Here is a 25978-nt window from a genome sequence, read left to right on the forward strand (position 1 = left end):
AAGCAATTCTGACTCAGGAAGTCAAGAGTGGAGCCCAGGAACCTGCATTTGTGAAATTCTAAAAATATAATGGCTTCCTGACCATGATCCTCTGTCCTCTTCCTGGAGGCAGCCACTTTAGACTCTTTTAATACTTTCAACTGGCATGTACACATCTCCACTGTTCTCCAGTGCTCTCAAGATAAGTTACCAAGTGTCAGGGGTCTTTTAAGTCATATCTCAGATTAGCACTGGTGTTTCACATGAGATATCAAACAAATATTTACAAAGAACTTATCAGAGGAAGAAACATAACACTTATTAAGCCCCTACTATGTGCAAGGCCTTTACATACAACATCTCATTGGATACTTACTACCTTTATATGAAGCAGGTAGTTCCTCAGGTCACAGGCTCATAGAGGGTAGAGGTGGGGTTTGAATCCAGTCCAGTTTCAGAGAATCCAGTACTCATTTCAGTAAAAAGCAAGTGCAGAACTCTTTGGTGGAATTCTTGACCTCAAAAAGCTTTCTATTTAGGAAAAAAGAGTAGAAAATAGGGAGAAGTATTAGGAGGAACTCAGTAAGTGTGAGTCATCCTACATGTGTTTACTGCACACTTTTTCTGATCCTGGCCCAGTGTTAAGCACTGAAGATACCATACAAAGGTCTTTTTGCTCCATCTCCCTCAACCCCTTGGCTGCAGAGATGTCAGAATAAGAGAATGTGGGTGAAGACATTGAGGATCTGATGACACAAGAACTGGACCCCAAAGCTGAGGACCAGGCAGTCTTCCCACTGAAACAGGAAAAGTCTTGTGATTCTATTCAGCTGAGAAAGTCCCCAGTTATGCACTAGTAGATAATGAATCCATACCCATCAAAGATTGCCACATGTACTTGAATGGTAATCAGAAAGCCTCTGCCTACTCTACTTCCAAAAATCCTGCCCAAATAGAAAAATCCTATCCTAATAGAATAATCCTATCCTAATAGAATACTCATCAATCAAAGTCTGTCTCAAGGGTTTCTCCTTTCTCTACAAAGTGCACTCCCTTTTCAAACCCTTTCAAGTCTCTGCTGGAAGGAAAGTGATAGTAGCCAACTCCCTTGCCATAGTACTGTCTGAATAAACAGCCTTTGATTAATTCTACAGGTGGTCTGCTTCCTTCTGACAACATGTTCAAAGCTCTCACTACATTTAAACATTCATTCTGCAAACATTAATAAGAGTCTCTGCTCCATCCTAGCTAGCCGGCAGAACCCAGAAGGATTAACGATGGACAAGGTGGGAACTCAGATCCACTCATGTCAAGAGAAGGGTGTGGTCAGATTCCAGCTTTGGGGACTGATCCCCAAACTGTGACCCTGGGCAAATTACATAATCTGCCTGTGGGGCAGTTCTTCCTTTGGGAAAATGGGAATAACGCCATCACCCTTACAGGGTCCCTGTGAGGACTAAATGACCCATTTTCTGAGACAGGAGAGTACATACAATTGGAAAGAGCACAGGTTTGGTGCTGAATAAAGAGGAATCCTTGAGTCCATACTGACACAAGTGAATACAATAAATAAAGAAATGTCGGAAATGGTAAAGCTCTTCTCAGAAACAGTAAACTAAAAATGTTGAAAGGGATGGATTTAGACAATTACAATTTTGCAACCATCATAGTATTAATCTATTCAAGAAATAAACATCAACAGATGCTAAATCTAGCCAGCAAAATTGTGACGAAGAATGGGCTATAAATCTATGTATCCATCTATCAAAAATAGACAATGAGGCAAAATGTAAATAAGTGGTAAATCTGGGTAAAGGCTATTTGGGCGTTTTGGGTAATATTCTTGCAACTTTTCTGTAGACCTGTTTTGTCAAAATAAAAATAAAAACAATAGGAGGGACGTAAAGAAGGAAACTAGTAGAAAGAACTGCCTAGTTCTGCTATATTGTACCTTTTTTCACAATCATAGGCCCAAGAATAAAGCAAGGTTAAAATATTCTAAAATTGGGGCTTAATAGTGTGGGGAGACGAGAGTGTGGGCTTGAACCTCATTTTTACTCCTTATCAGATTTGTGGCCTTGAGTAAGTTAAACTAATCTCTCTGTGCCTCAGTTTCCTGCTTGGTGAAACAGGGATTTTACATTGGTACCTACTGGAAAGGTTGCTATGAAGACTAAAAGAGTTCATATTTATAAAGTGCCGGGGCAGATATTAAGCGTAATTGCTACACTTACTTTTTATTACATACACAGCGCTTAGAGTCACCTCAACTCCAAATAAACGGTCTGCTCTTATTCTGGTGATAACTGGCTTAAAAATCCTTCAATAGCTTTGCCTTGGTCTTCAGTAAAAGCTAAAAAAAATTCTTACTAAGAGGTAGCGGGACTCCATGGACCTCATGAGACCCACTTGCCTCCTCCGTCCTCCCTCAAGCCTCAGCTCAAACCGTGGTTCCCTCAGGAAGCCGCGGGGCCCTCAGGAATAGCCCGAAGGCGTCCCTCACGTGGCGTCCGCGGCGTGGGCCCGCCCTTCGCGCCCTCACTGCAATGGCCAGTGTTCGTTTGCGCCCGAGCAGTTCAAGCCCCCACGACCCCGGGGCTTGGGCTCTGTTTTTGCTCACCATTGTGACGCGGGGTAGCACAGTGCGAAGGCCACCGGGACTTTGAAGGCTAAAAGTGAACTTGGGGGCCGAGGTCGGGGGAGGCACAGCTCTCACAGGTGCGGCCCGCGGCTGCGGCCGCGACCCTGGGGCAGCAGGCAGCCTGGGAAAGGGGTGGGGAGCGCGGGGCCGTCCGGCCCCGCCTCCCCCTTGCCCCCTCCCTCGCCCCGCCCCGCCCCGCCCCGCCCCGCCTGCGCCCCGCCCCGCCTGCGCCCCGTCCCGCGCCCGGCGCAGGGTTTCCTGGTTAAGATGGCGTCCCCAACGGCTGCGCAGGCCTGGAAACTTCTGCGAGACTTGGCGTTCCGGCCCCCGCTCCTGGCGGCCAGGTCTCAGGTGAGCGGGCCCGTTCGCGAGAGCCGGAGAAGGCCGCTGGCGGGGCGAGCGCCTGCCGAGCCCTTCCGCCTCCCTCTGTCAGCCTCCTCCTGGCTCCGGGGTGCGCGGCCTCAGGACGCCGCACCTGTGGAGGGGACGCGCGGCGCTGCGCCGCGCCCTGGGCTCTCTAGGGACCCCGGCACCCCCGCACCGAGTGTGGGGTCCCCGGCCGAGGGGGGAGGACAGCCCGGGCCACCTCCCGGTGTCGGCCACCCGACTCCGAGTTGTCGCTGAGGTGGGTTTCCGCAGTTCCCTGGGGAGCGCCTGGCCCGGTACCAGGTGCCTCAGGCAAGTTCAGAAAAAGTTCCTGGGACGGGGGTTTTGGAGCCCTTAGTTTTTAGTATGTCCACTGAAAGAAAAATGAACGACCTAAAAGCTGAGAAATACATTTTATTTGAGGTATTACTGAGAACTGTACCCTGAGGAACCGTTTCTCAGATAGGTCTGAGGTACTGTTCCAAAGAGGTAAGGAAGGAGCGAGGATTTTTTGCCCAAAAACGCTTGTCGGCGACCATTAAAAAATTACTGCTAGAGATGGATATCTCAAGTTAATGATTTTAGTGCTCTATACATGGGTAGGTGTGGGAGTCCGGGCTCCTTGGAATTATTCCTTTGATATGATGCGTCTTAACTATCCTGTTTTTCTCCATCCTCAATTCCCCTCTGGGCGCACCGTCTGGGGCGGCTGCGGTGGCTGCTGGCTTGATGGCAGGCAGTATTCGATTACTGAAGTGACGGGCGACGTTTTTTGTCCACAGTCACCTGCTTTGGCAGTTCTGCTTTTGTCTCTCTCGAGTGCATTTTTAGGCCACGTGAGAAAGATGCCTGGAAACCCACCCCAGCCTGGGTGGTTTCGTAACTCACCTCCTGGAGTGAGCTTTCTACAGGCTGCCTGCTTTCCTGGACTTTGGGGTGCCTGAGTTGATGAAATGCGGGGATCAAGGAGAAAGGTGGGAAATGCTCACCCTCAGTTCAAAGAAAAATCAGCCCTGCCACTAAAACACATCAGAGCATTGGCCCTGTTCTTTCTCCTTTTTTGTGGAGGATAAAAACCTAGGAGAGCCAGTGTTGTGGATGCTAAATAGCTGTTAGAACTTGTCCTTCAGTAGGTTTTACCTTCTACAAGTGGCAAGAGTCCCAGTAGTCAAAAGGCCTTTGGGGAGTTATGAGTTGATGATGACTGTTGCAGAAATCACTCAACCACTGGACTTCTTACTCTCCATAAATAGTATCTCTTCCCCCTTTAAAGGACTGTGTGGGGCTCAGCCACAGCAGAGCAAGGTCATTGTTGTTTTACCATTTTTAATTGATATCACTCCTGCAGTTTTAACTAGAATAGGCATAGTAGAGTTTTTAAAAAATTGAAAGATAGCTACTAATGATTTTTTGAGTAACTCTGAGCTTTGATTAGAGCTTTTAAAGACATCTGAAAGGTTTTTTTTTCATTTCTTCACTTCTCATTTGTCTGTTTTTGTTAATGTAAATTTAAAAGGTGCTAATACTTAATACTGTAATATCTTATTAGGCACTTGACAGTATTGTGGGATAGCAGAAGGAATGGTGGTTTTGTCTAATTAAAATTACTAATAACTGTGGTAGTAGAGTAAGGAGAATACCTCTAGGTGATCAAGTCCTATTCATTATTTAAGTGTTATAAAAAAACAAGAACCGTGGTGCTAACTATGAGAGTAGACTTGAATTGATGAGACACAGCAGGCCTTGGGCAGTGAAAACTCAAAGCAAAGGAAATAATTGTGCAGAGAAATGCAAGTGTTTAGTTGAAGTATCATAGGGCTTCTTGCCCTATGATACTTACGATACCTCGCAAGAAATGCGAGCCCAAACACGGTATTCTAGAGAATCTGGATGGGGATAGATACATTTGGTTTGGCAAGAAAACTGGGTAAAAAGATCTCTTACCTCACTCCATGTGGTAACTTGTTTGTAGATGATGTGTTAACGTATAAACACAAGTTTAGGAGATGAGAATTTTTTTCTTTTAAAGTCAGGAATGGTAAACAGTGTTCAAGAACTGGAGATGGGCATTAGCAAGCATCAGATCCAACTGGCTCATTTCACAGGTAGAAACGTTGAGGCCTAAAGACGTTCAAGGACTTGTTTGAGGTTATAAAGTTTGTGGCAGAGCTGATTCCAGATTAAAGATTTACTTTTCAGTTTCCATTATAACAGGCTGTGGTGTAGGTTGCCTTATGAAAATACATTATATCAGCATGTAAGTTAGTCTGCATAGCATAGAGTAACTATCTAACATCCAATCACCAGCACTACTGACACATTTTATTTCCTTCTTTACAAACATCTTAGAATTGGCAGTAAAAATAAGTGAGTACTGCTTGTGATTTGTGAAGAACTGTTTTTATATTCTTGGCCGTTTCTTTGTATTTGCTCTACCTAATACTGCTTTTATGTTATTGCTACTTACTCCCTTGCCCACAGCAGACATTACACTTGAATGTGACCCTTTTGTTTCAAGAAATCCTCACCACATGTCCTAGGAATCTGTTGCCACTCTTGGCTCAGACCTACTTTGTACTAGGCCTTGTGCAAAACTGTTGTGTGTACAGAGATAAAAGCACAGTTTCTGTTGTGGAAAGTGACTTTAACCACTCTCACAGAGGTACCACAGAATGACACTTTACCCTCTCCCTATAGCTAAATTTAACATTTGACACATATTCCTAATGCATAATGTCATTAAGATTTTTTAATTTCCTCTGCTGTTGGCTTCACTGTTTTGACTTTTTATAGACGTTATATCCTTAAAGGGCCACCCTTTAACCATTGTTTATTTTACATATATTTTAAAATTCAGGCTACACCTGGAACAGGACTGTTGTAGGTGCTGATATTGGGGATTGATAAAAAGGCAGGCAGAGAATCTTGGCCACATGATACTTTATTTTAATGGGGCTGGGGAAGGGCTAGACTGTACAGACATAAACAATAATGAAAATGATTTCAGCCAATGATAAGTGCTATGAAGAAAATAAAACAGGGTCATGGGATGGAGAATGAATAGCTTGGCCAGCGTGGCGGGTTGTAGATTAGATGATCAAAGAAAACCAATTTGACAAGATGGTTTTTTTGTTCTGATTTAAGTTTTATTGCAATATAATGCATGAACTAAAAATATTTCATATTATAAGTGAACAATGTGATGAATTTTCACAGATTGAACATGCCCAGGTAGGCCAGTCCATATCTAATAATTTAGCAGCAACCCAGAGGGCCCTCTGGTTCCTTCTTATCACTGTCCCCGCCCAGAAAAGGGTAGCCAGTCCCCTGAATTATACTGCCATAAACTGCTTTTGTTCCTTTTTGTAATTTATGTAAATAGAATTATATAGTGTGCACTCACGTGCTTAACATTATGTGTATGAGATCCTGAAGGTAACTTTTTTGGAACTGAGTAATGAAAAGTAGGAAAAGTAGTCAGTGAGGTGACACTCTGTGGAAGAGAGGACAGCAGGTACAAAGGCCTGTGGTGAGACCTGAACTCAGCACGTCCAGGCTGTTAAAGAGGGGAAAGTGGTCGTAGTCTGAGATGTAGGCAGGAGCCAGATCAAGTGGGGACTTGTAGGGTCTGATAAGTTTTTAAAAGCTTAGAGGGTTTGAATGGCTTGCCCAAATTTACTCAGCTAGTAAAAAACAGCTAAATCCCAGTCCTGACTGCCAAACACCAGGCATTTAATTGCTGTACTGCATATCCCCTATTGTAAATAGTGTAACACAACAAGGCAGAGCCATGGTGGGCACAGAGATGCGTCTGTTCTGTCCATCACATCGCAGGGGAGATCTTGGCTGAGGGCACTGAATTTAAGTGGTTAGTAGTAATGTAAGCATGATTTTGCCTTTCAGTACATTTCCCCTCTCATGGCTAAGTGAAGTTCACCGAACTGTTCTGTTGCAAGAGAAGCATAGACATTGTAGGAAACACTGGCTTTAGAATCCTTGTTGTATGATTCTCTACAAAGCCCAGAGCTCCTGTCGAGGATCTCCAGGAGGAATGTGTACTATTGAGAGAAATGGAAACCATGGCCCTGCTATTACATACTTCAAAATAGATGGCTCCAGCTTAATCTTCTGCTTTTTCTGAAAGTGGGAGGAGAGTGGATGCCTGGCTTTTAGAAATGAAGGACTAAAGGTTACATGCAAGTTTTTATCAGCTAATTGAGACTGTGGAGGCTGCATTGGAAGTTGTGACTTATATAGATCCACCTTCTTGCCTAGAAGAATGAATACCTGACTCTTTTCTTTTTAAAAATGAAGTACAGCTACAGTTTCTGCTGTTAGAAAAGGAAATCCATCTCAAATAATTTAGATGCTAAACTATTGACTTCTGCATGGGGAAGGTCCTTAAGTGATAGTTCTTGTCCCACATTGGTTTTGTTTTATTGTAAATGAAACGTTTCTTTTATGGGTGAGTGATTCTTACCGACCCATAGTGGTGAGAATTTTGCTGCCGTTGTATCCTGGCCCAGTTCTGTAGTAGTCCTGACATATCTCATATTTTGGGGAGGAAAAGAAATTATATCCATAACTTAAGATCATTTGTCCTTTGACTCTACTATTCACTCAATCTGGAACTGTCACATGATTACATCGTTTTCTGTTACTTGATGAAAAGTTTGTTTGCCTGAAGAACGTGAGAGATTTGTACCCGTTTGAGCAAATGGTAAAGTCAATATACTAATGATATTTTGGGAAATGACACCAGCATTAGTCTGGTAAAGAAGATAGAGAGGAGGGCATGCCAGGTAGAGAGGATTGTGTGCAAAGGCAGAGGGGAGAGAGAACAGGGGGAGACGAGTCATGGGGAACAGTTTAGTGTGAAGGAGAGGCAGGTGTGTAACAGAAGTGGAGGGCTCATGGCGATCTTTTAGGCAAATGAGGAAGGAAATAGGAGCTGTAGAAAGCCCAGAATTTGGCACAATGTGCAACTACATAAGAACATCAAGCAGATACTGTTCATTTAGTAAATATTTTCTGAGCATTTAGTCTTTGCCCAGTGCTATTCGTTGTAAGCTCCCTGAAGGCAGAGACTATGGATTTAGTTCTTCACTGTAAACCTAGTGCTTAAAAGCATGCTGGACATATAGATGCCTTTAATAAATGAGTGTTGTACAAGTGAGTGAGTGCAGAAAGAAGATACACAGCCCTACCCCCAGGGTGCTCATAGCCTAGCGCCAAAATTGGCGTGTAAACCAGTGATTAACTGTTGCATTGTTTGAGTGCTGTGGTAGGGCTGTGTTCTTAGTCTTCTATGACCCTGTGCTTGGTCCTGCATCGGGGCATTTGCTGTCTCCTCTGAAACACTGTTCTCTCCTCTCTGGTCTCCTGCCCTGTCTGTCCTCTCCCATCATTCAGCTTTCTGATTCAAATTGAAGTCTTCCCACAGGGCTTTTCCTAATTATCTTATCTGACTCACCCTCTCCTCAGGGATTGTTCTCTGCCCCTTGCCTGCTTTACCGGACTTTGTAACACTTTACCTAGTGGTTTACTCTGTGTTTTATGTTTGTTTGTTTTCTTATCTGTCTTCCTTTCTCTCCCACAAATGTAAGAATGTAAGCTCTGAGGGCAAAGATTTTTTCTTAGGCACTGCTGTTTCCTCCGCCTGCCTGACCAGGTAAGCTTTTATGGTCTAAATGAATGCATGGGGCATACAGAGAAAGGAGAGGCAGATAAGTAAGTAACAGAGAAGCTGAGGGATGATGCAGACAATTTAGGCAAGTGAGGCAGGAAGGGACTGTAGAAAGTTGCTCCTGAAAGGGCTTTCATAATAATAGGACTTCACATTTCATGACAGACCCTGTGCAAAGTGATTTCTGCACTTTATTTCTTTAACCCTTAAAATGTTACTGCAGGGGAGGTTATCCTATCTTCATGTTGTATAGGCACATGGGGACATAGTGACCTGCTTAAAATTACAGTGCCAGGGAGTCACCTGCCTCATGCCGATAAGGCACTTATGCTGTTAAAATATTAAGCCACGTTGCCAGAGGGTCCTATTTGGGCTGAACCATCTAGTCATGCTGATTGCTTTCCTTTCCTCATCTCTTTGCCCCTAAGTGATGGGCTCCTTGGTCACTTGGGCTTGTGCTTACTTAGGTGGACAACACTGATTCTTATCTGGCTCTTACCTGACTTCTCCTTCCCTGGGTCAAGGACTTGGGAATCAGAGTAACAGGAGAAAAGGATATGAGTTCTGCATTCAAATAGAACTAGGTTAAAATTCTGGGTCTGTCAGTTTCTTGGTCTGCAAGTTATTGCACTTGACTGACCCTCAATTTATTGTTCTATGAAAGGAGATAATTCTTACAGGTGGTTCTAAAGATTAAATAAGATGATGTATATGACATATGGCATTATGGTTAAATGGTGGGCTCAGTGATTATTTCTCTTGCAGTGAGTTTGAAGCTAAATTTACTTGCATTATTTTAGGCTTTATTAAGCCAGAATAATTCTCCTTTCCCAGATTTGATAAGCATTTATTGTTTGCTGCCATCTCAGGATTGGGTACTGGCTTGGTGTTTCCAAATGTTTTATTTTATTTAATCCTGCAGGAACCATGTGAGGTAATTATTCTCAGTTTACATCTGGGGAACTCGAGTTTTGTAGAGTTTAAGACCTGTCTCCTGGCTAGAGTTACCTTCGTCATTCCGCACACGGAATGAAGGTCTGGGAATCATCCTGGAAGTTGTTCATTCCAGAAATGTTTGCACGTCCTGGTGTTGACTTAGTAGCCATGGCTTCTGGACCTCATGTGGGTCAAAGATTTGAGGTGAGGGGACACCAAACGAGTGGACTGTAGTCACACCGTGTACCAAAGGACAACTGGCACATTCTCTTCACTGTCTGAGCAGTGCAAAAGACTGCCATCGGGGATTCAGGAATGGAGAAATTGTGAAACTGCATTTCCTTTGGAGGGTGGGTTTTGGGGAATAGTAACAGAGGATGGAGTTTCCTGATGTTCTCAGTTCAGACTTTAATCAGTGTGCTGATTATGTGGTCAGCTTTTACCCCTATCTAGAAATTATTCCAAAAGAATAGGTGCTAGTCACAGAGGCATAGATTTCTAACATTTATATCTAAAATTTATTTATTTTCTTAAATGGGAGGAATTTGATGTAATATATGAATTGATATTGGAGACCATGTCAAAGTGTAAGGAATAGGACTGTGTAAGTTTGTGACCTGTGGATGAGGGTCTGACATCTCTTTTTCTACCCCTATCCTTTTCTTCATGTGCTTACCCTGTTTCCATTTCTGAGTGCCTTAGTCCTAGGGTTGTTCCTCAATGATGCTGAAGAATTTCAGAAAGGCTGCCTTGTGGAGTTTGAGGCTGGGGAGCAGTGAGAAATGAACCTGGAGACATAAGCAGGGGCAGAATTCTCCTGATGTTGTGAGTCTGGTCATGAAATTAAGGTTTGTTCTTAAGTGCAGTGGGGAGTCATTGAAGGGTTTTAGACAGTGGGGCAGCAGTGACAGTTTTATGCTTCAAAGTGTTCATTCTGCATGTAGTGTGGAGAGGGTTGGAGGGATACAAAAGTGGAGACCATTTGGAGACTCTTGTGCTGAGCCAGTGCCGGGAGTAATTGTGTCATTGTAGTGGGCATGAACCAGGACTGAAGTCAGAAGGCCTGGGTTTAAATCTTGCCTTCAACACCAGTTATCTTTGTGATGTGTGACAGTTACTTACACGTTTTATTATAAGATTCACTTTTTTTTCTTTTTCACATTTCAACATCTCTGAAAACTCTGTGTGTTAGTATACTTGTGTTATTCTCTGCCCCAGCCCCTCCAATGGTACATAAAATGGGAGAATGTGAGGGCTTGGACCAAAATTAAGGTTACCACACATGATTTACTTCTAAATCAGGATACTTTTGAGAGCGAACACGAGCACTGTGACTGATTACACCCAGACAGCAGGTATAAGAGAAACGCAGACTGCCTGGAAAACCGATACATGGTCCTTCGAACTAAAATGGACTAAATGGTGGCAGTGGGAATAGGAGAGAAAGATGGGTGTTACTAAGGAAATAGGCTGGACAGGATTCATGCTTTCTCTGCTGGGTCCCCATTGCTGGCTTCTTCTATCGACTTCCATAGAGCAAAAAAGGTGATAAAAGGCTGTTTACTGTCCCTGAGTGGAGAGGGTGTGAGGAACTACTCTAGTTATAAAGATCCCTGCTTATCTTTGCCGTGGAACCATGTATTCTGTCCTTATGCCCGAGTGTTCTCTGGACATGTTGTTATGGCCTTAGAAAAAGAACAGGCAAATAAAAGAGGAGAAGTAGAAAGACCTATAAATATGCCAGGCTCGCAACTTGCAGCTTTCTAAACTTGAGCGCAGTGAAGAGCTTTCCCTAGCCCCAAGCCTACCTTATCCAACGTTCATGACATTCTGGACCCTGGTGGTTTCATGCAGTTTGGCTTAGTTATTTTCTTCTGTGCTCTCAGTCTTGTGTGGACAATGCAGTTGCTTATTAAGGCTTCTTTGGTTGAAAGATCTCCTTGGACTTATCTCAAGGGGTAAAAAAAGATTTTATGAAAGGGGCACGTACTAGAACTCAAGACTAATCTTCGTTGGTATTGGCTCCACTGTGCCTTTTCTGTTCTGTTAACTGGTTGCTTACTCATGGTGACATCTCTTTATAACTTCCACTTGCTCATAACTTTGATTATTCATTCCTTGGCCAATTCCGACTTCCTAACCCTAACACATCATCCAACTTCTCTCTCCCAGAATGTTATAGTTCTAATGATAAGAACATCTCATTGGTCTAGCTCATCCATTTGCACTCACGTTTGGGTCACTGGCCAGCTGAAAGACTGGCTGGTTTTGTGTAGGGTATCCATCTCTTACCACCTGTGACTGAAGTGGGGAGGACTTGGAGAGGAGCAGGACCACGGCCCCCTGAGTAGGAGGGCTCTGGGTGCATTGTTGGTGGGATGGCCCAATCCATTTAGAGAACCACTCTATTTTCTGTTCTTCAGGAACTGCTGCTAACTTTTCCATCTTCTTTTCTCCTAGTTCACATGTTCATAGTTGCTTTGTTTCCTTTTTCACATTCCAAATTTATGAAGATTTTCTTACTGTTCACTTTGCTGGTCTTAGCTGGACTAATTTACCAAAAATTATGGTGATGGTAGTGGGCCTTGTTTTAGACTATTCTCTTATGATCACCATGAAAAATAATTCTCAAATGGAGTGTCCTGGAAAGTCAGCTCATCCATCCAAATAGCCAAGTGAGTGTGTCCAAGATAAATGTAGTTGACAGGCCTGAAATACTTCCTTAGCTTTGCTCAGAACAATATTCCGAATTGAAATAACCCAACTTCTCTTGATTCACTTCTCCTTCATACTCCCCAAAGAGGATTTGTTTGGGTCCTTTTGCCTCCACACCATATTGGGCAGAGCTTCCTTGAAGCCTCCTAAAGAGGCTGCTGGCTCCACATTAGTCCCTGGTGCAGGCAGCTGGGACTCAGGGCACAGGATTTGTTTCACTCAGACTGTGAGTAGGAAGGCCATATATTTTATCCTTAAACCTGGAGCACTTTTGATAGTTAATTATGCCAGGATAATAGGCATAAACCAGGAATGGAACCAGACTACCTGGGTTCAAATCTTGCCTTCAACACATAGTAGATTTGTGAATTGTGAAAATTACTTATGTATTTCATTGTAAGACACATAGTGTCTTTTTTTCACATTTCTTTTTCATATTTCAACATCTCTGAAATACAGATGTGTTTTACATTGTGTCATAGGTAGATTGGCAGGTTTTCCCAGTGATACATAAAAGTGGTGCAAAAAAGTTGTTGGTTCTTAAATTTATGAAATTTCTCTGTGCCTCAGCTTTCTCAGCTGTAAAATGAGGGGAGATACAGTATTTACTTCCCAGAGTTACAGTGAGGATTAACTAAGGTCATGCGTACCATGTTAGCACCATGCCCTAGATGGTCAATAAATATTAGCTATTGGTTTGGTATTAGCATTAACTATAAAAAATTACAGTTATTACAATTATGATTAAATTATAGTTAATTAAATTATATAAAATGATTAAATTATATTCAACTTAAATGTGTTGATTAAATAAAACATTAATTAAATGAAATATATTAATTGAAAATAGTTAATTAAAATATACTGATATATTAAATATAGAATTAGATTATGGTTACATTAATTATAACCAGAAAGGCTTTATTTTCATGAAGCCTCCTTCAATGTTTTCCCTGCCTTCCTCCTAAATCCCCTTAACACTGCAGCTTGCAAGGAGGATGAGGAATGTAAGCACAGAGTAGGGAATCACAAGAGTCAAGATGGGGAAGTGACATGGAGGGAGAGAGAGGCTCCCTGTATTACCTTATTGGTGTCAGGAGTGGAGGAATACAGTGAAGTCCCTTGAGAGAAGAACTTTCTTGCACTCAGCCCCAGATTGGTAATGGAGACCAGCTTTTATCAGAAAATATTACAGTTTTCACCTTATTGATGAAGTTTTCTTCACATTTTTATAAGGAGACTATCTCTGTCTTTTCTTTGGTGTCACCATCTTTTGCTGGTGCTCTCCAAATTGCTGTCAAGATGACCACCCGGACTTTGAAGGACATATTTGGGTTAACTTACCTTTGAAAAGAAGGGAGGGAAACCACATTTAAGATGCACTCTTATACCAGCCTTAGGGCTTACAAAGGCCTTTAATAAGTAATATAAAGAAAGCTGGTAATTATTAATCATTTTTGATTATGCAAATAAAACTATTAATCGTTGAATATTTCTTTGTTACGATTCAGAATTCTTTTTAAAGTGATGTATCATTAAAATTGAAAGCCAACAATACAGGGAAAGAAAGACTTTTTCAGTTTTTAACCTTTTCATAATTAGCATGAAAAAATAAGTGTGCTATTTAGCTAATTAGAAAGACTAGATAAATTTTGAGATAGTGAAGTTGTAAACAGATTGAGTAGCTGAATGTTGAGTAGGTTAATTTGAAATGGAAGTGGAAGTTTTGTGGTAAGTCCTTTGGGGAGGCTGAGCCTTAGGGTGTAGATTCTAACACTAATTCTGACATATGAATTTTCTGTCACCACCAGGCAGTTGTCCGACACAAGCTGGGTGTCCCACAATCCACTTCAGTTCTGAGGCTCCTGACCTGTAATAGCCTTAGATCCCACAGGTTATGGGCTCAGTCCAACAAGGCTATCCCCACCCCACTCCAGAGGCCAATCTCAAGTCTAGGTTGTCACCTGTACTTCTGACCTTCTGGCTTTGAATGGGAGGTTCCCATGACCCCCTCTTCAGTTTCTGTTATTTTGCTAGAGTGGCTCACAGTATTTAGAGAAACATTTTACTTACTAGATTACCAGTTATTGTAAAAAAAAAAAACTATAACTCAGAAACAGCCAAATGGAAGAGATGCCCAAGGCAAGGTGTATAGGAAGAGTTGTGAAGCTTCCATGCTCTTTGAGCATACCACTCTACCTAAATCTCCACATGTTCACCACCTTGGCAACTCTCCACTTCTCCTGGTTCAGGGATTTTTATGAAAGCCTCATTCCATAAGCATAATTGATTAAATCATTGGCCATCAGTCACTGAACTTAATCTCCATCCCCTCTCCCCTCCCCTGAGATGGAGGGATGGGACTGAAAGTTCCAACCCTGTAATCAGCAGGTTGGTTACCCAGGCAAACAATTCCCATCCTTAAGTTATCTAGGGGCTTTTCAATAGTTGCCTCACTAACTTAACAAAGACACTTTTATCACTCTTTTCACTGAGGAAATTCTAAGGGTTTTAGGAGCCCACTGCCAGGACTAGGGATGAAGACCAAATGTGTATTTGTTATAAATCAAAGAATCACAGGGTACTTTTAGGATCAGAGTACCAATTCCAGAACTCCTAGCAGGCATGTTGTGAGTGTAATGGGTGCTTTTTTTGTTTGTTTTTTTCTCGTCGGTGTATGGTGAAGCTTTTATGAATGGTATAAAATTGATTTTATAACTATATTTTATATAAAATATAATTTTAATGTATGAGAAGACTTAGAGTTAAAATATAGATAAAAGATGAGAGGGAATTATTGAATTTTCTTTTCCACTTAAGTGCCCCAAGTGAGTACAGCATTTTGTTTCTCTTAATATTGGCAGGATATCAATAACTTTATGTTTACAGTAATTCATGAGTTACACTTATTCCTTTCCTGAAGATACTCTGTTCTGTTTTACAGTATGAATCTACCCCCCCCCCCATACTTCAAAGTACTTTTTTAATAGGTCAGAGAAGAATCCCTTTCTTGGAACTTTGAGGTTTTAAGTAAGCAACATTGTCATAATTTAAGTAAACTTAATGAATGCAAGGCAGTGTTTTTGTGACTGAATTTTGAGATGTTGAGAGAAGTAGCAAAGGAATTGCTTTTTTTTTGTATATATATTTTTATTGAAGTATAGTCCATTTAAAATGTGTCAATTTCTGGTGTACAGGATAATGCTTCAGTCATATATGAACATACATATATTCATTTTCATATTATTTTTCATCGTAAGTTACTATAAGATATTGAATATAGTTCCCTGTGCTCTACAGTATGAACTTGTTGTTTATCTATTTTATATGTGTTAGTACCTGCAAATCTCGAACTCCCAATTTATCCCATCTCACTACCTTTCCCCTCTGGTAACCATAAGTTTGTTTTCTATGTCTTTGAGTTCATTTCTGTCCTGGAGATTGTTATTCTAAGTGAAGTAGGCCAGAAAGAGAAAGAAAAATACCATGTGATATCACTTATATGTGGAATCTAAAAAAAAACAAAAGAAAAAGAAACTTATTTACAAAACAGGAGTTGCTTTTTTTTTTTTAATTGAAGTACAGTCAGTTCCAGTGTGTCAATTTCTGGTGTACAGCCCAATGTTCCAGTCATGTATATACATACATGTAAGGAATTGATTTTTTTTGATTCAAAGTTTCGACCTCTGAATGCCTTTTATGTCTCTGAAACCGTGTTATTGCTCCCCAAACTTATAAAGATACAAAAGATACGAATATGGGTGTGTGTGTGTATGTATATATGTTTTTTTTATTTTTAAATGTAAATATTTTACTTTTTTATTGTGGTAAAATATACACAACATAAAATTCACTATTTTAACCATTTATAAGTGTACCTTTTTGTGTCATTAAGTACATTTACATTGTTGTGCAACTATCACCACCATCCATCTCCAGAACTTTTTCAACTGAAACTTCTGTACTCATTAAACACTATCTCTCCATTTCCCCCTCCCGCCAGCATCTGGAAACAGCCATTTTGCTGTTTCTATAAATTGAACTACTTTAGGAACCTCATATGAGAGGAATCATACAATTTTGTCCTTTGTGGCTGGCTAATTTCACTTAGCATAATGTTCTCAAGTTTCATCCATAGCATGTGTGAAACCAAATCCCCCTAAAACTGAGTTCCTCTGCCAAGTTTATGATTAACCTCTCTATCCAAAACTTTATTTCCTTTCTTGTCCTGCTCCTGTTCCCCTCAAGATTGGGAAGTATCAAAGATCAGGGGGACTGAAACTGAACAGGATCCTGAGGGGCCCTCCCAGGTACAAAAGCCTTTCCAAAAGTCTTATGTTTCCTATTTGTAAAAAAAGATTTCAACCTCCTAGACTTCCCTTGAGTTCCTAGGGGCTGATTCACCAGTTACTAATTTGGGAAGTGAGGGAATGCAGAAATAGAGGAAAAGCAGTGGAGAAACAATAGTGCAGCCATAAAGCAGAGTCCTAGTTCCTCCTCAAGGGGTTTGCGTAACAATCTGATCCATATCTTTGAGTTGTCCTCTAGGAACTAAGGCCTCCCATCCAGGTGGAGGATGGTAGCTACATGTGGAGACACCAGACTGGTTGGAACCAGAATGTTGATGAATGAGATTCCTGAAACACCACCCTGTTACCTTACCACTAACCAGTTGAAAGAAAGTCATACACCTTGGAGCTGTGACCCCAAATATTACCTTTAAAGACTCTTCTCTGGAAACCATCCAGGAGTTCAGGTCTTTTGAGCACAAGCCACCTGTTCTCCTTACTTGCCCCTTGAAATAAACCTTTCGCTGCTTCAGACTCCAACATTTCGGTTTGTTTGGCCTCACTGTGCATCAGGCTCTCAGGCACACAAACTTGGAATTGACAATGTATGTTAGAATTTCCTTCCTTTCTAAAGCTGGACAATATTTCATTGTATGTATATATAACATTTTGTTTATGCATTCTTTCACCAGTGGACACTTGGGTTACTTTTACCTTCTAGCTATTGAGAATAATGCTGCTGTGAACATAGGTACAATGAATATATATTTTATGTTAACATTCCCTTGAGTAGAAATGTTATTTGGTGTATGGTTTTAGCTACATTTTCTACTTCCTTTATTTGGTTAAAATGTCTTTTGAGAAATACTTTTACAGTTAATATTTTATTAAATATTCATAATCACCTTTTCTTCCATTGGGGATTTATTAACTGCATAATAGTTTCACTATTAGGTCCAGAAGGTAGGTTGGTAGGAAGCTTGGGCGTATAAGACAGCTGTGCCTTTAAGGAACATCCAGACTGGTCTGGTGGAGCTCAGTGAGAAATGGGCAGTATGTCGAGGATTGTGTTTGGTGTTCAAGAGGGCTTCCCAGGGCTCTCTGGGCATACAGCTGTACTGCTTCTCTTGGACTCACCTACACAAGCTGTTATTAGTGTCTGTCCTGAATAATCTGAAGTTAGACACCTGACATTTATCAAGCACGTTCCCTGGGCCAAGTGTGGTACTGTGCACCTGAAGAGGACTGTCTCCTTGAGTTCTCATAACGACCCTAGGAGGTAGGCATTCTTATTGCTGTCACTAAGCCCATTTTAAACAGAACAAAATGTGGTTCAGAGATTTTAAACAACTTCCCTGTTGTCACAACTGTTGTCCTGCACAGCTCCTTGCTATGTCACTCACATTGGTTTCTTCACTTGTGCCTGTTATGGGTTGAATTGTGTCGTCTCCAAAGTTTGTCCCTTTAAGGCCTAACCACCAGTACTTCAAAATGTGATCTTACTTGGAAATAGGGTCTTTATGGAGATAATTAAGTTAAAAGGAGATCATTAGGCTGGGCCCTAATCCAGCACGACTGGTGTCCTTATGGAAGGGGGAAATTTAGAAATTTCCTGCAGAAATGCAGGTGGGGAAAACATCATCTGAACACAAAGAAAGAGATAAGGGTGATGCATCTACAAGCCAAGGAACGCCAGAGATGGCCAGCACACTGCTGGAAGCTAGGTGAGAGGCATGGAACACATTCTCCCTTACAGCCTCAGAAGGAAGCAACCCTGAAGAAACCTTGATCTCAGACTAGTCTCCAGGACTGTGAGATGATACCTTTCTCTTGGTTAAGCCACGCAGTCTGGTACTTTGGTCGGGCAGCTCTAGGAAACACATACTGTGCCCCTTCGTGCTGTGTGTCATGCAAGCTGCTTGGCTTGTCTTGAGCTTTCCCACCTAGACGTTTTTGGAGGCTCTGCGCTTATCCTAGAGATGCACATCTTCTTTTTGTGGCTGCTTAGGAAGCTAGACCATGAACCATGATCACAAGTTGTCTTGCTTTCAGAGGCTTCATATACTTGTTTTGGAACCAAATGTTACTTCCCACTGCCCTGTTTGTCGGTGTTGGATTTGAGAAAATCTGATCATTTCTGAAAGGGAAATCAATTTAAAAGAGGAAGAGAAGAATATTCCAAGGAATAGAGCACAGGCTTTTGTACCACCTCCCAATTAGGAGTTCTAGAAGTACTTTGAACAGGAGAAGGAATTGGAATAAAAATAGAGCTTTACTTATTCAGATGTCTCAATTCTGGTATTTTTCATTTTGCTTAAATAAAATAACAACAAACCTCATTATTTTTTTCCTCACCCAGTTCTTACCATTCTCTATTCAGACAGCTCATCCAAGGTTAAACATAAAAAAAAAAAAACCCTACATTTTCAAACTTGTGTTACAGACTTAAAAAAAAAAGTTATATAACTTAATCCAGCTGATTTTGTAATCAGAAGCATAACGCCAAGCACTGTTTTTTGTCAGTAGTATAAAGTTGAAATTTATGTATAATCAGCATGCAATCAAAAGCTGATTATAAATGAACAATAATGAACATAAAAGTGAAATCAATTCTGAGGGTTATAATGGAAGTAAAAAGGAGTAATAGCAGTAGTTGAAAAAGGGGAGTAATAAAAAGAAGGCATGGCTATGCTAACAGGCAAATAGTGGATGAAAATCAGCCAGCAATGATGTTCTATGGAATTCTCAAAGTTTTGGGGAGAACAGGGGGAACAAACATTATAAAAGAGTAAAAATCTATATCCTTGTATAGATTTACTGCCATTGATGAGGTCACCTGGGAAACATCATAGTGGATTGTTAGGAATGAACCACCTCTTGATTCTAGATAACTGGAAGATGGCATGGAGAGGAAAGGGTCAATTGTGTCTGTTGCTGGCCCACTGATCAACTGTGTGGTTTTATGTAAGACATTCAACTTCTCCAAGACTCAGTTTACTCATTAAACTTTTTAACTTGTATTGTACATCAATTAAGTGATAGGAATTGTGCCATGTCCTAGACATCTACACAACTTTGCAACATGGCTACTAAAGCAATGCTTCCTATAGCATGGGGGGCATACTTTGGCACTGCACAAGACTAATACAGGGATGCAGCATCAAATACCAATGAATCACAGTGAGGAAGTTACTTTCTTTGAAGGTTTCTTTGAAACCTTAAAATTTTGTCAAGAAGAATTATTTGGTTCTGTGCCAAAGTGCTTTTAAGATCTTCAGCTCAGGACTTTTGCCTGGATTAGTGAGAATTGATTTTCTTTTATTTTAAAATTGTATTGATATCACCTCCTAGTAATGCAAACAGCATGGGTAGTGATATGAAGTACTCTTTTAAAATAAAATTCTTTAAAACCAGTCACATAAAGACACTGATAATATTATTAGTGTTCTGTGGAAATAGCAAGAATTGTGTGTGAGTGATTATCATTTGGGGAACTTTGAACCAGAGTAACCCTTAGATTTCTCTTAGCTTTTGTTTCCTGGTTGCAGATCCTGAGAAAAGAATTCATGTGAAAGTCATTTTTGAGGGAGCTATTCCTAGGAAAATCTGGAAGATTATTGGGGAAATTGAACCAGCAAGAGAAGGAGGCTGAAAAGGGTATGTTATTAAGCTGAGTCTCAAGGAGGGATAACTTTGCTTTATTTCCAAAGGCAGGTTTGGAGACAGTATATGGTTACACCTCAGAGTTGTCTCAGTTAGGGGAAAGGAAGTTTGGGTATTTATACACACTCATCCCTCCCATTGGGATGTAAATTTCCAGGGACATCTGGGTCATCATGCTCAAGGTCAGGTTGGCGTCAGTACCCCATGACAGAGAGCGACAGGGGCTGACTTTCGGGAGTCAGAGCACACCAAGTCTGTGTGCAAAAATGGTGGAGGAATCTGAGACCATGTGGGTGGAGCACTGATGGCATCTGCTGCAGATCTCTCACATTTAAGTGACATGTAAGCCACTGACTAGCCTTGTGCCTTGGACTTTGGTTTAAGCCTTTGTATCTTGATTTCCTCATTTAGGTTAGAATAATAGTAGAACTTATCTCTGGGTTTTTTTATGATGCTTAAATACCAGTATTATGGATTTAATATTTTTCTTGTAAATCTACACATTGTTTTTTTTTTAATTTAATTTTAAATTAAACTTCCAAGGATATTATTGCTTAAGGTAAGTTAAGCCTCACCTTAGGCAATAACATCCTTGAAATTATGGGCTTGATAAGTAATTGATCTATACTTCTTTCCTAACATATTAATAAAAAACACACAGAGAAGAGTCCTGACACAGAAAAAACACTGATGTCAGAACTATTACCTGTTTACTGAAGCTGTCTCTCTTTTTTCTCCAAACGCATGGCTGCACTGCATTTCTTAGCCTGCCTTACAGGTGGACATGGTCATGTGACTAGAGGTGGTGTGGGCCAGTCTAGCTTGTGAAGAACTCCTGTATGGTTCCTTTATGCTCTTGTGCCTTCCTTTTGGCTGAGATGGTGATAATCGAGGCAATTTGGAAGCCCTGTGGTCAAGATGGCACAGCCTCTGTCAGCTGGGTTCCTGAGGAACCCTGATGGAGAAGAACCCACTACCTACCTGTTCGCCCTCCCAGAATTGTGACTTTAGCAAGGAGGACACTTTTGTTCTGTTGAGGCACTTCGTGTTTGGGTGTATTTGTTACCATAAGTTATCCTACCTGAACTGATAACAGAGCTCAGAAAATGTTGGCTAAAATCCCACATACAACCTTGAGCCAATCAGTTTACCTTGTACATAAAATGGGAATAATTAGTGTGGCTTCAAGAGTAGATGTGAGAGTCAAAATAGAGATGAGGAATGCTTGGTGGAAAGTGAAGAGCTCTGCATAGAAAGGAGTTATTATGGCCTTTCGCTTTGTGCCTATGAAGAGGGAACAGGAGATTCTATGCCTTTGCAGCTGAGATTGCAGGGCAGCGTTATTTGGCTGCCATTCTCCTCTCTGAGATTATTCTCTAACTTAACAATATTTACAGGGTTCCTCCTTCCTTATGGCCCCCATTACGCTGGGTATGGTGAACTGGGGGGCAGAGGAAGGCCTACATTTGCCTCGCTGTGATTCAAAGACAGCTGGTGGCACCAGTGATGTTAGGGATACCTAGATGAACATTCTAAATGTTCAGAGTTATGCATTTTATATTAGAAAAAAATATATAACTCATATTCTAAACCTGTGATTTCATACATATTATTGCTTAAAGTGAGGCTAAAGTAGGTATTTAAGTAAAACAGATAGTAGACTTAAGTTTAAGTAAGTCTTCGTACTTTTGGTAAAGAGCTGTAGAAAAAATTAAGGAAGTTGGGCTTGGGAAGTACTATAATAGGCAGAGCCCCATCTGTCTTTAGTTGTTCATCTGTCTAGTTTATTCATTCAGCAAATAATATTCAAATACCTACTATCATTTAGGAATATTTTTAGTTAGGGATAGAACATGAGAAAACAAACAAAAAAATCTCTGCTACCTTTCCAGTGGAGAAAGAGGGGCAGTAAACAACATGTTAGGTAGGACAGATGAAGTATGTGCTATTGAGAAAAATAAGGCAGGAAGGAGAGAACGAGAGTGTGGGTAATGGGTTTGTGCCTTTAATTAGAACTGATAAGCTGGCATTTAATCAAAGATCTGAAGGTGGGAGGGCCGTGGAGAAATCTGGGAGGAGAGTGTTCCAGGAAGGCGAAGGGGCAAGTGCAGAGGCCCTGAGACGAGGGTGTGTGCCTGGACATGTTTCAGTAACAAGTAGCCATTATATCTGGGGAGAGAAAGGAGCTTGGTGAGATGGACAGTGCATTATTTTCCTACAGTTGCCATAAATTACCAACAACTAGGTGGCTTATGACAGAAATTTCTTAAGAGTTCTGAAGGTCAGTAGTCCTAAATCATGGTGTTGGTAGAACTTGTGCCCTCTGAAGGCTCTAGAGGAGAATCCTTCTTTGCCTCTTAAAGCTGCTGGTGACTCCAGGCATTTCCTTGGCTTGTGCTTGCATAGTCCCAGTCTCTACCTCCGTCTTCATATGGCTTTTCCTCTCTCCTGGGTACCATCATCACTTTTTTTCCCTTATAAAAACACCTGTCATTGGAATTAGGGCCCACCTGGATAATCCAAGATAATCTCCTCTGTAGATCCTGACTATAGTTACACTTGCAAAGATCCTTTTTCCAAATAAGTTCATATTCAGAGGTTCTTTGATGTGAATCTTGCAAATGGGACTGCCATCCAACCCGTTACAGGCAAAATCAAGGGTATTACACGTCTTGAAGGACCTGTAGGGAGTTTTAAGGACTTTAAGTTTGACTCTGATAAGTGAAGTGTTTGAAAGATTAGACCTAGCTTTTAAAGAGACCTAAAGAAGGTCCTTTCCTGAATAGAATACACTGTGTATGTGAGCAGGGAGACCAGACAATAGCCCAGAGAAATGAAGATGGCTTGGACCAGAGTGTTGGGTATAGGTGATAAGAAGTGATAGGATTCTGGAATCATTTTGAAGGGAGACTCAGGACTTTTTGATGGATTGAATATCAGGAGTGAGGAGGGGAGAGAGAAGACTGAAGGATGACTCAATCCTAAGTAATTAGCAAGATGGAGTTTACTTATCAATTTTACTCAGCAGTGAAAGGGTTCTTAGACAGCTGCTTTTAAAGTATGGATTCACAGAAAGTTGCAGACAGTACAGAGAGGTCCCCTAGTAGTTACATTTTATATAATTAAAAATTTTCCACCAAAACTAGGAATTCAGTACTGATACGCTGTGTGTGTATGGTTGTATGGCAGTTAATGACAGGTGTAGATTTTTGTAACTGTCACTACAGTCAAGACACAGAACTGTTTCATCACTACAAAGATGTTCCTCATCCTAACCCTTTATAGTCATCATCCCTCCCTCACCCTGCTGTTCCTAATCCCTAGTGTCCAGTAATCTATTTCATCTGTTTACCATCTCTGTAATTTTGCCGTATGTTCTATAAGTGAAATAGCACATTATCTGACCTTTAGAGATAACTTTTTTCACTGAGTGTAAATCCCTTGAAATCCATCTGATTGCGTGTATTTGTTCCTCTTTATTACAGAATATTCCATAGTATTAATGGACTATAGTTTATTCATCTGTTGAGGGGCATTTTGATTGTTAAGTTTTGGGCTTTCAAAAGTAAAATTGCAGTGAACATTCATGTACATGAATTTTCATTTCTCTAGGTAAATGCCTAGGAGTGCATTTGCTAGGTCGTATTTTGAATGTATGCTTGCTTTTTAAGAAACTGCCAAACTGTTTTTCATATTGGCTGTTCTGTTTTCATTCCTACCAGCAATGTATGTGAGATCTAATTTTTCTGCTTGTGTACTATCATTTGATACTCTCACTATTTTAAAATTTCAGCTGTCTAACTGGTGTATAAAAATACCTAACTGTGGTCTTAATTTGCATTTCCCTAATGGCTAGTAATGCTGAACATCTTTTTATGTGCGTATTTGCCATCTGCATATCCTCTTTTTTGAAATGTCTCTTCTGCTCTTTTGCCCATTTTCTAAATGGATTGTTTTGTTTTTAATGTTGTTTTTGGAAGTTCTTTATATATTCTAGATACTAGTCCTTTGTCAGATGTATGGTTGGCAGATATTTTCTCCCAGTGTATGGCTTTTCTTTTATCCTTGTAATAGAATCTTTCAGAGAGTAAAAGTTTTAAGTTTTGATGAAGTCAGTTTATCCATTTTTTTCCCTCTGATGGACTGTGCTTTGGGTGTCATGTCTGAGAAGCCTTCACCAAGCTTTAGATTTTCTCCTGTGTTATCTTCTAAAAGTTATTATAGTTTTACATTTAAATCTATGATCCATTTTGAGTTAATTTTTATATAAGGTGTGATGATTAGATTGTGGTTCATTTTTGGCCAGTGGATATTCACTTCCTCCAGCACTGTTTATTGGAAAGGCTATTCTTTCTCCATTGAGTTGATTTTGCTTAGAAAACTTGATTCTTCTGATGAAATTCTGGGATTTTAGAACTGCTAGGTATCTTTGACATCATCTCTTACATGACAGAGCAAGTAAATTATAGAGAAGTTAAATATGGAAAACCGGTCACAGTGCCTTGGTCAAAGTAGAAACTTGAACCTTTGTCTTCTGACTCTCATTTCCAGACCCTTACAGCTTCTAACTCCAGTGAAGTAAATGTATGTGGGTGTTTGGGTATATTTTGTTTTTGATGCAAACTCAGTTATTTGTATCTTTATTTTGTGTCTTTACATGACATCATTTACTTTTTAAGCTTTTCTGAATTAAGGGCCATTTGAGATTCTGGAAAGAAATATTGAACACTTGTCTTTAATGTTCCCATGGGCCCTGGGCTAATAAACTGTCTGAGCTCTTGTATCCATCTGCATTAAAAAGATATTATTCTCAAAACTTAGTATTTTGGTGAAATCAGTTTATATATTTTCTTCTCAGAAGCTTTCTTCCTACAGTTTTGAAGTATAATGGACCACAGGAACCTGGAAAATGTACCCATCAGTGATAGATTCTGTACCATTTATAGCATACTGATCAAATAAAAATGGTTGAAATGGGTTCAGGTAGTGGGATGACAACAGATTTGTTTCTCTCAGCTGCCTTTCTGCAGTTCTCTAAGGAAAAAAATTGCTAGAAGCTCGAGTTTTCCTTGACTCTTTATAAAGAATCCCGCACGTAGATTGTAATTCTACTTCATTGGTGGTTTATAGAATCTGAGGACTGTAAGGAACTTTTGAAATGATTCAGCCCAAACATGGAAGCTGGGGCCATTTTATATGGGCAATGAAAACTTGTTTATGGTTACTGGGAACAGAAATCTGTGAGATTCTTTTTTCTTTTACACTAGAATATGGCTGTTATATGGAATCAAATTGGTATTTTAAAGCCTTTGTTTTTATTCAGCTTTAGTAGCAAATACTGTTAACTTAGACTCTAAAGCAGTATTCGTAGTTTGGTGGGTTAAAAACACAGGCTGGGAATGAGGAGTGGGGGATATAGGGAGAGGTTGGTAAAAGGGTACAAACTTTTGATTTTAAGTTGAATAAGGGCTGAGGATCTAATTATAACATGTTGACTGTAGTTGATAACACTGTATTGTGTATTTAAAATTTGCTAAGTGAGTGGAACTTACATGTTCTCAGAAAAAAGAAAGATGAAGGATAGGAAGGAAGGAAAGTTTAAGAAGTATATGAGGAGATGGAAATGGATGTGGTAATTAACTTGATGGTAATCCTTTCACAGTGTGTACAAATATCATATCATCATATTGTATAATTTAAATG

At 40.5% G+C, this 25978-nt stretch overlaps 2 protein-coding genes across 12 annotated transcripts in view; one reads left to right on the forward strand and one right to left on the reverse strand.

Annotated features, from left to right (window-relative positions):
* The window catches only part of TAFA1 (TAFA chemokine like family member 1), a 684145-nt gene extending 681391 nt beyond the window's left edge, over nt 1-2754 (reverse strand). For 4 of the 7 annotated variants that reach the window (XM_045514427.2, XM_045514426.2, XM_074344504.1 and 1 more), the window contains exons 1-2: nt 2600-2753; nt 359-510 (exon numbers count right to left, since the gene is read on the reverse strand). The gene's annotated coding sequence lies outside the window, so the exon portion shown is untranslated. Of the gene's footprint in view, nt 1-355; nt 511-2599 lie in introns of all 7 variants that reach the window. The other 3 variants (XM_045514428.2, XM_074344502.1, XM_045514429.2) reach the window with 3 other exon arrangements.
* Nucleotides 2755-2819: 65 nt separating this feature from the next.
* SUCLG2 (succinate-CoA ligase GDP-forming subunit beta) overlaps nt 2820-25978 on the forward strand; it is a 243497-nt gene continuing 220338 nt past the window's right edge. For 4 of the 5 annotated variants that reach the window (XR_012499892.1, XM_074344498.1, XM_074344499.1 and 1 more), the window contains exon 1: nt 2820-2971. Coding sequence is in view for 3 of the 5 variants with exons in the window: in XM_074344498.1 (XP_074200599.1) it covers nt 2888-2971 (84 nt within the window). In the remaining 2 variants the exon portion in view is untranslated. Of the gene's footprint in view, nt 2972-3222; nt 3246-25978 lie in introns of those variants that run through there. The other variant, XM_074344501.1, reaches the window with a different exon arrangement.

The sequence above is a fragment of the Camelus bactrianus genome, chromosome 17 (genome assembly GCF_048773025.1).
Source record: "Camelus bactrianus isolate YW-2024 breed Bactrian camel chromosome 17, ASM4877302v1, whole genome shotgun sequence".
Classification (NCBI taxonomy): domain Eukaryota; kingdom Metazoa; phylum Chordata; class Mammalia; order Artiodactyla; family Camelidae; genus Camelus; species Camelus bactrianus.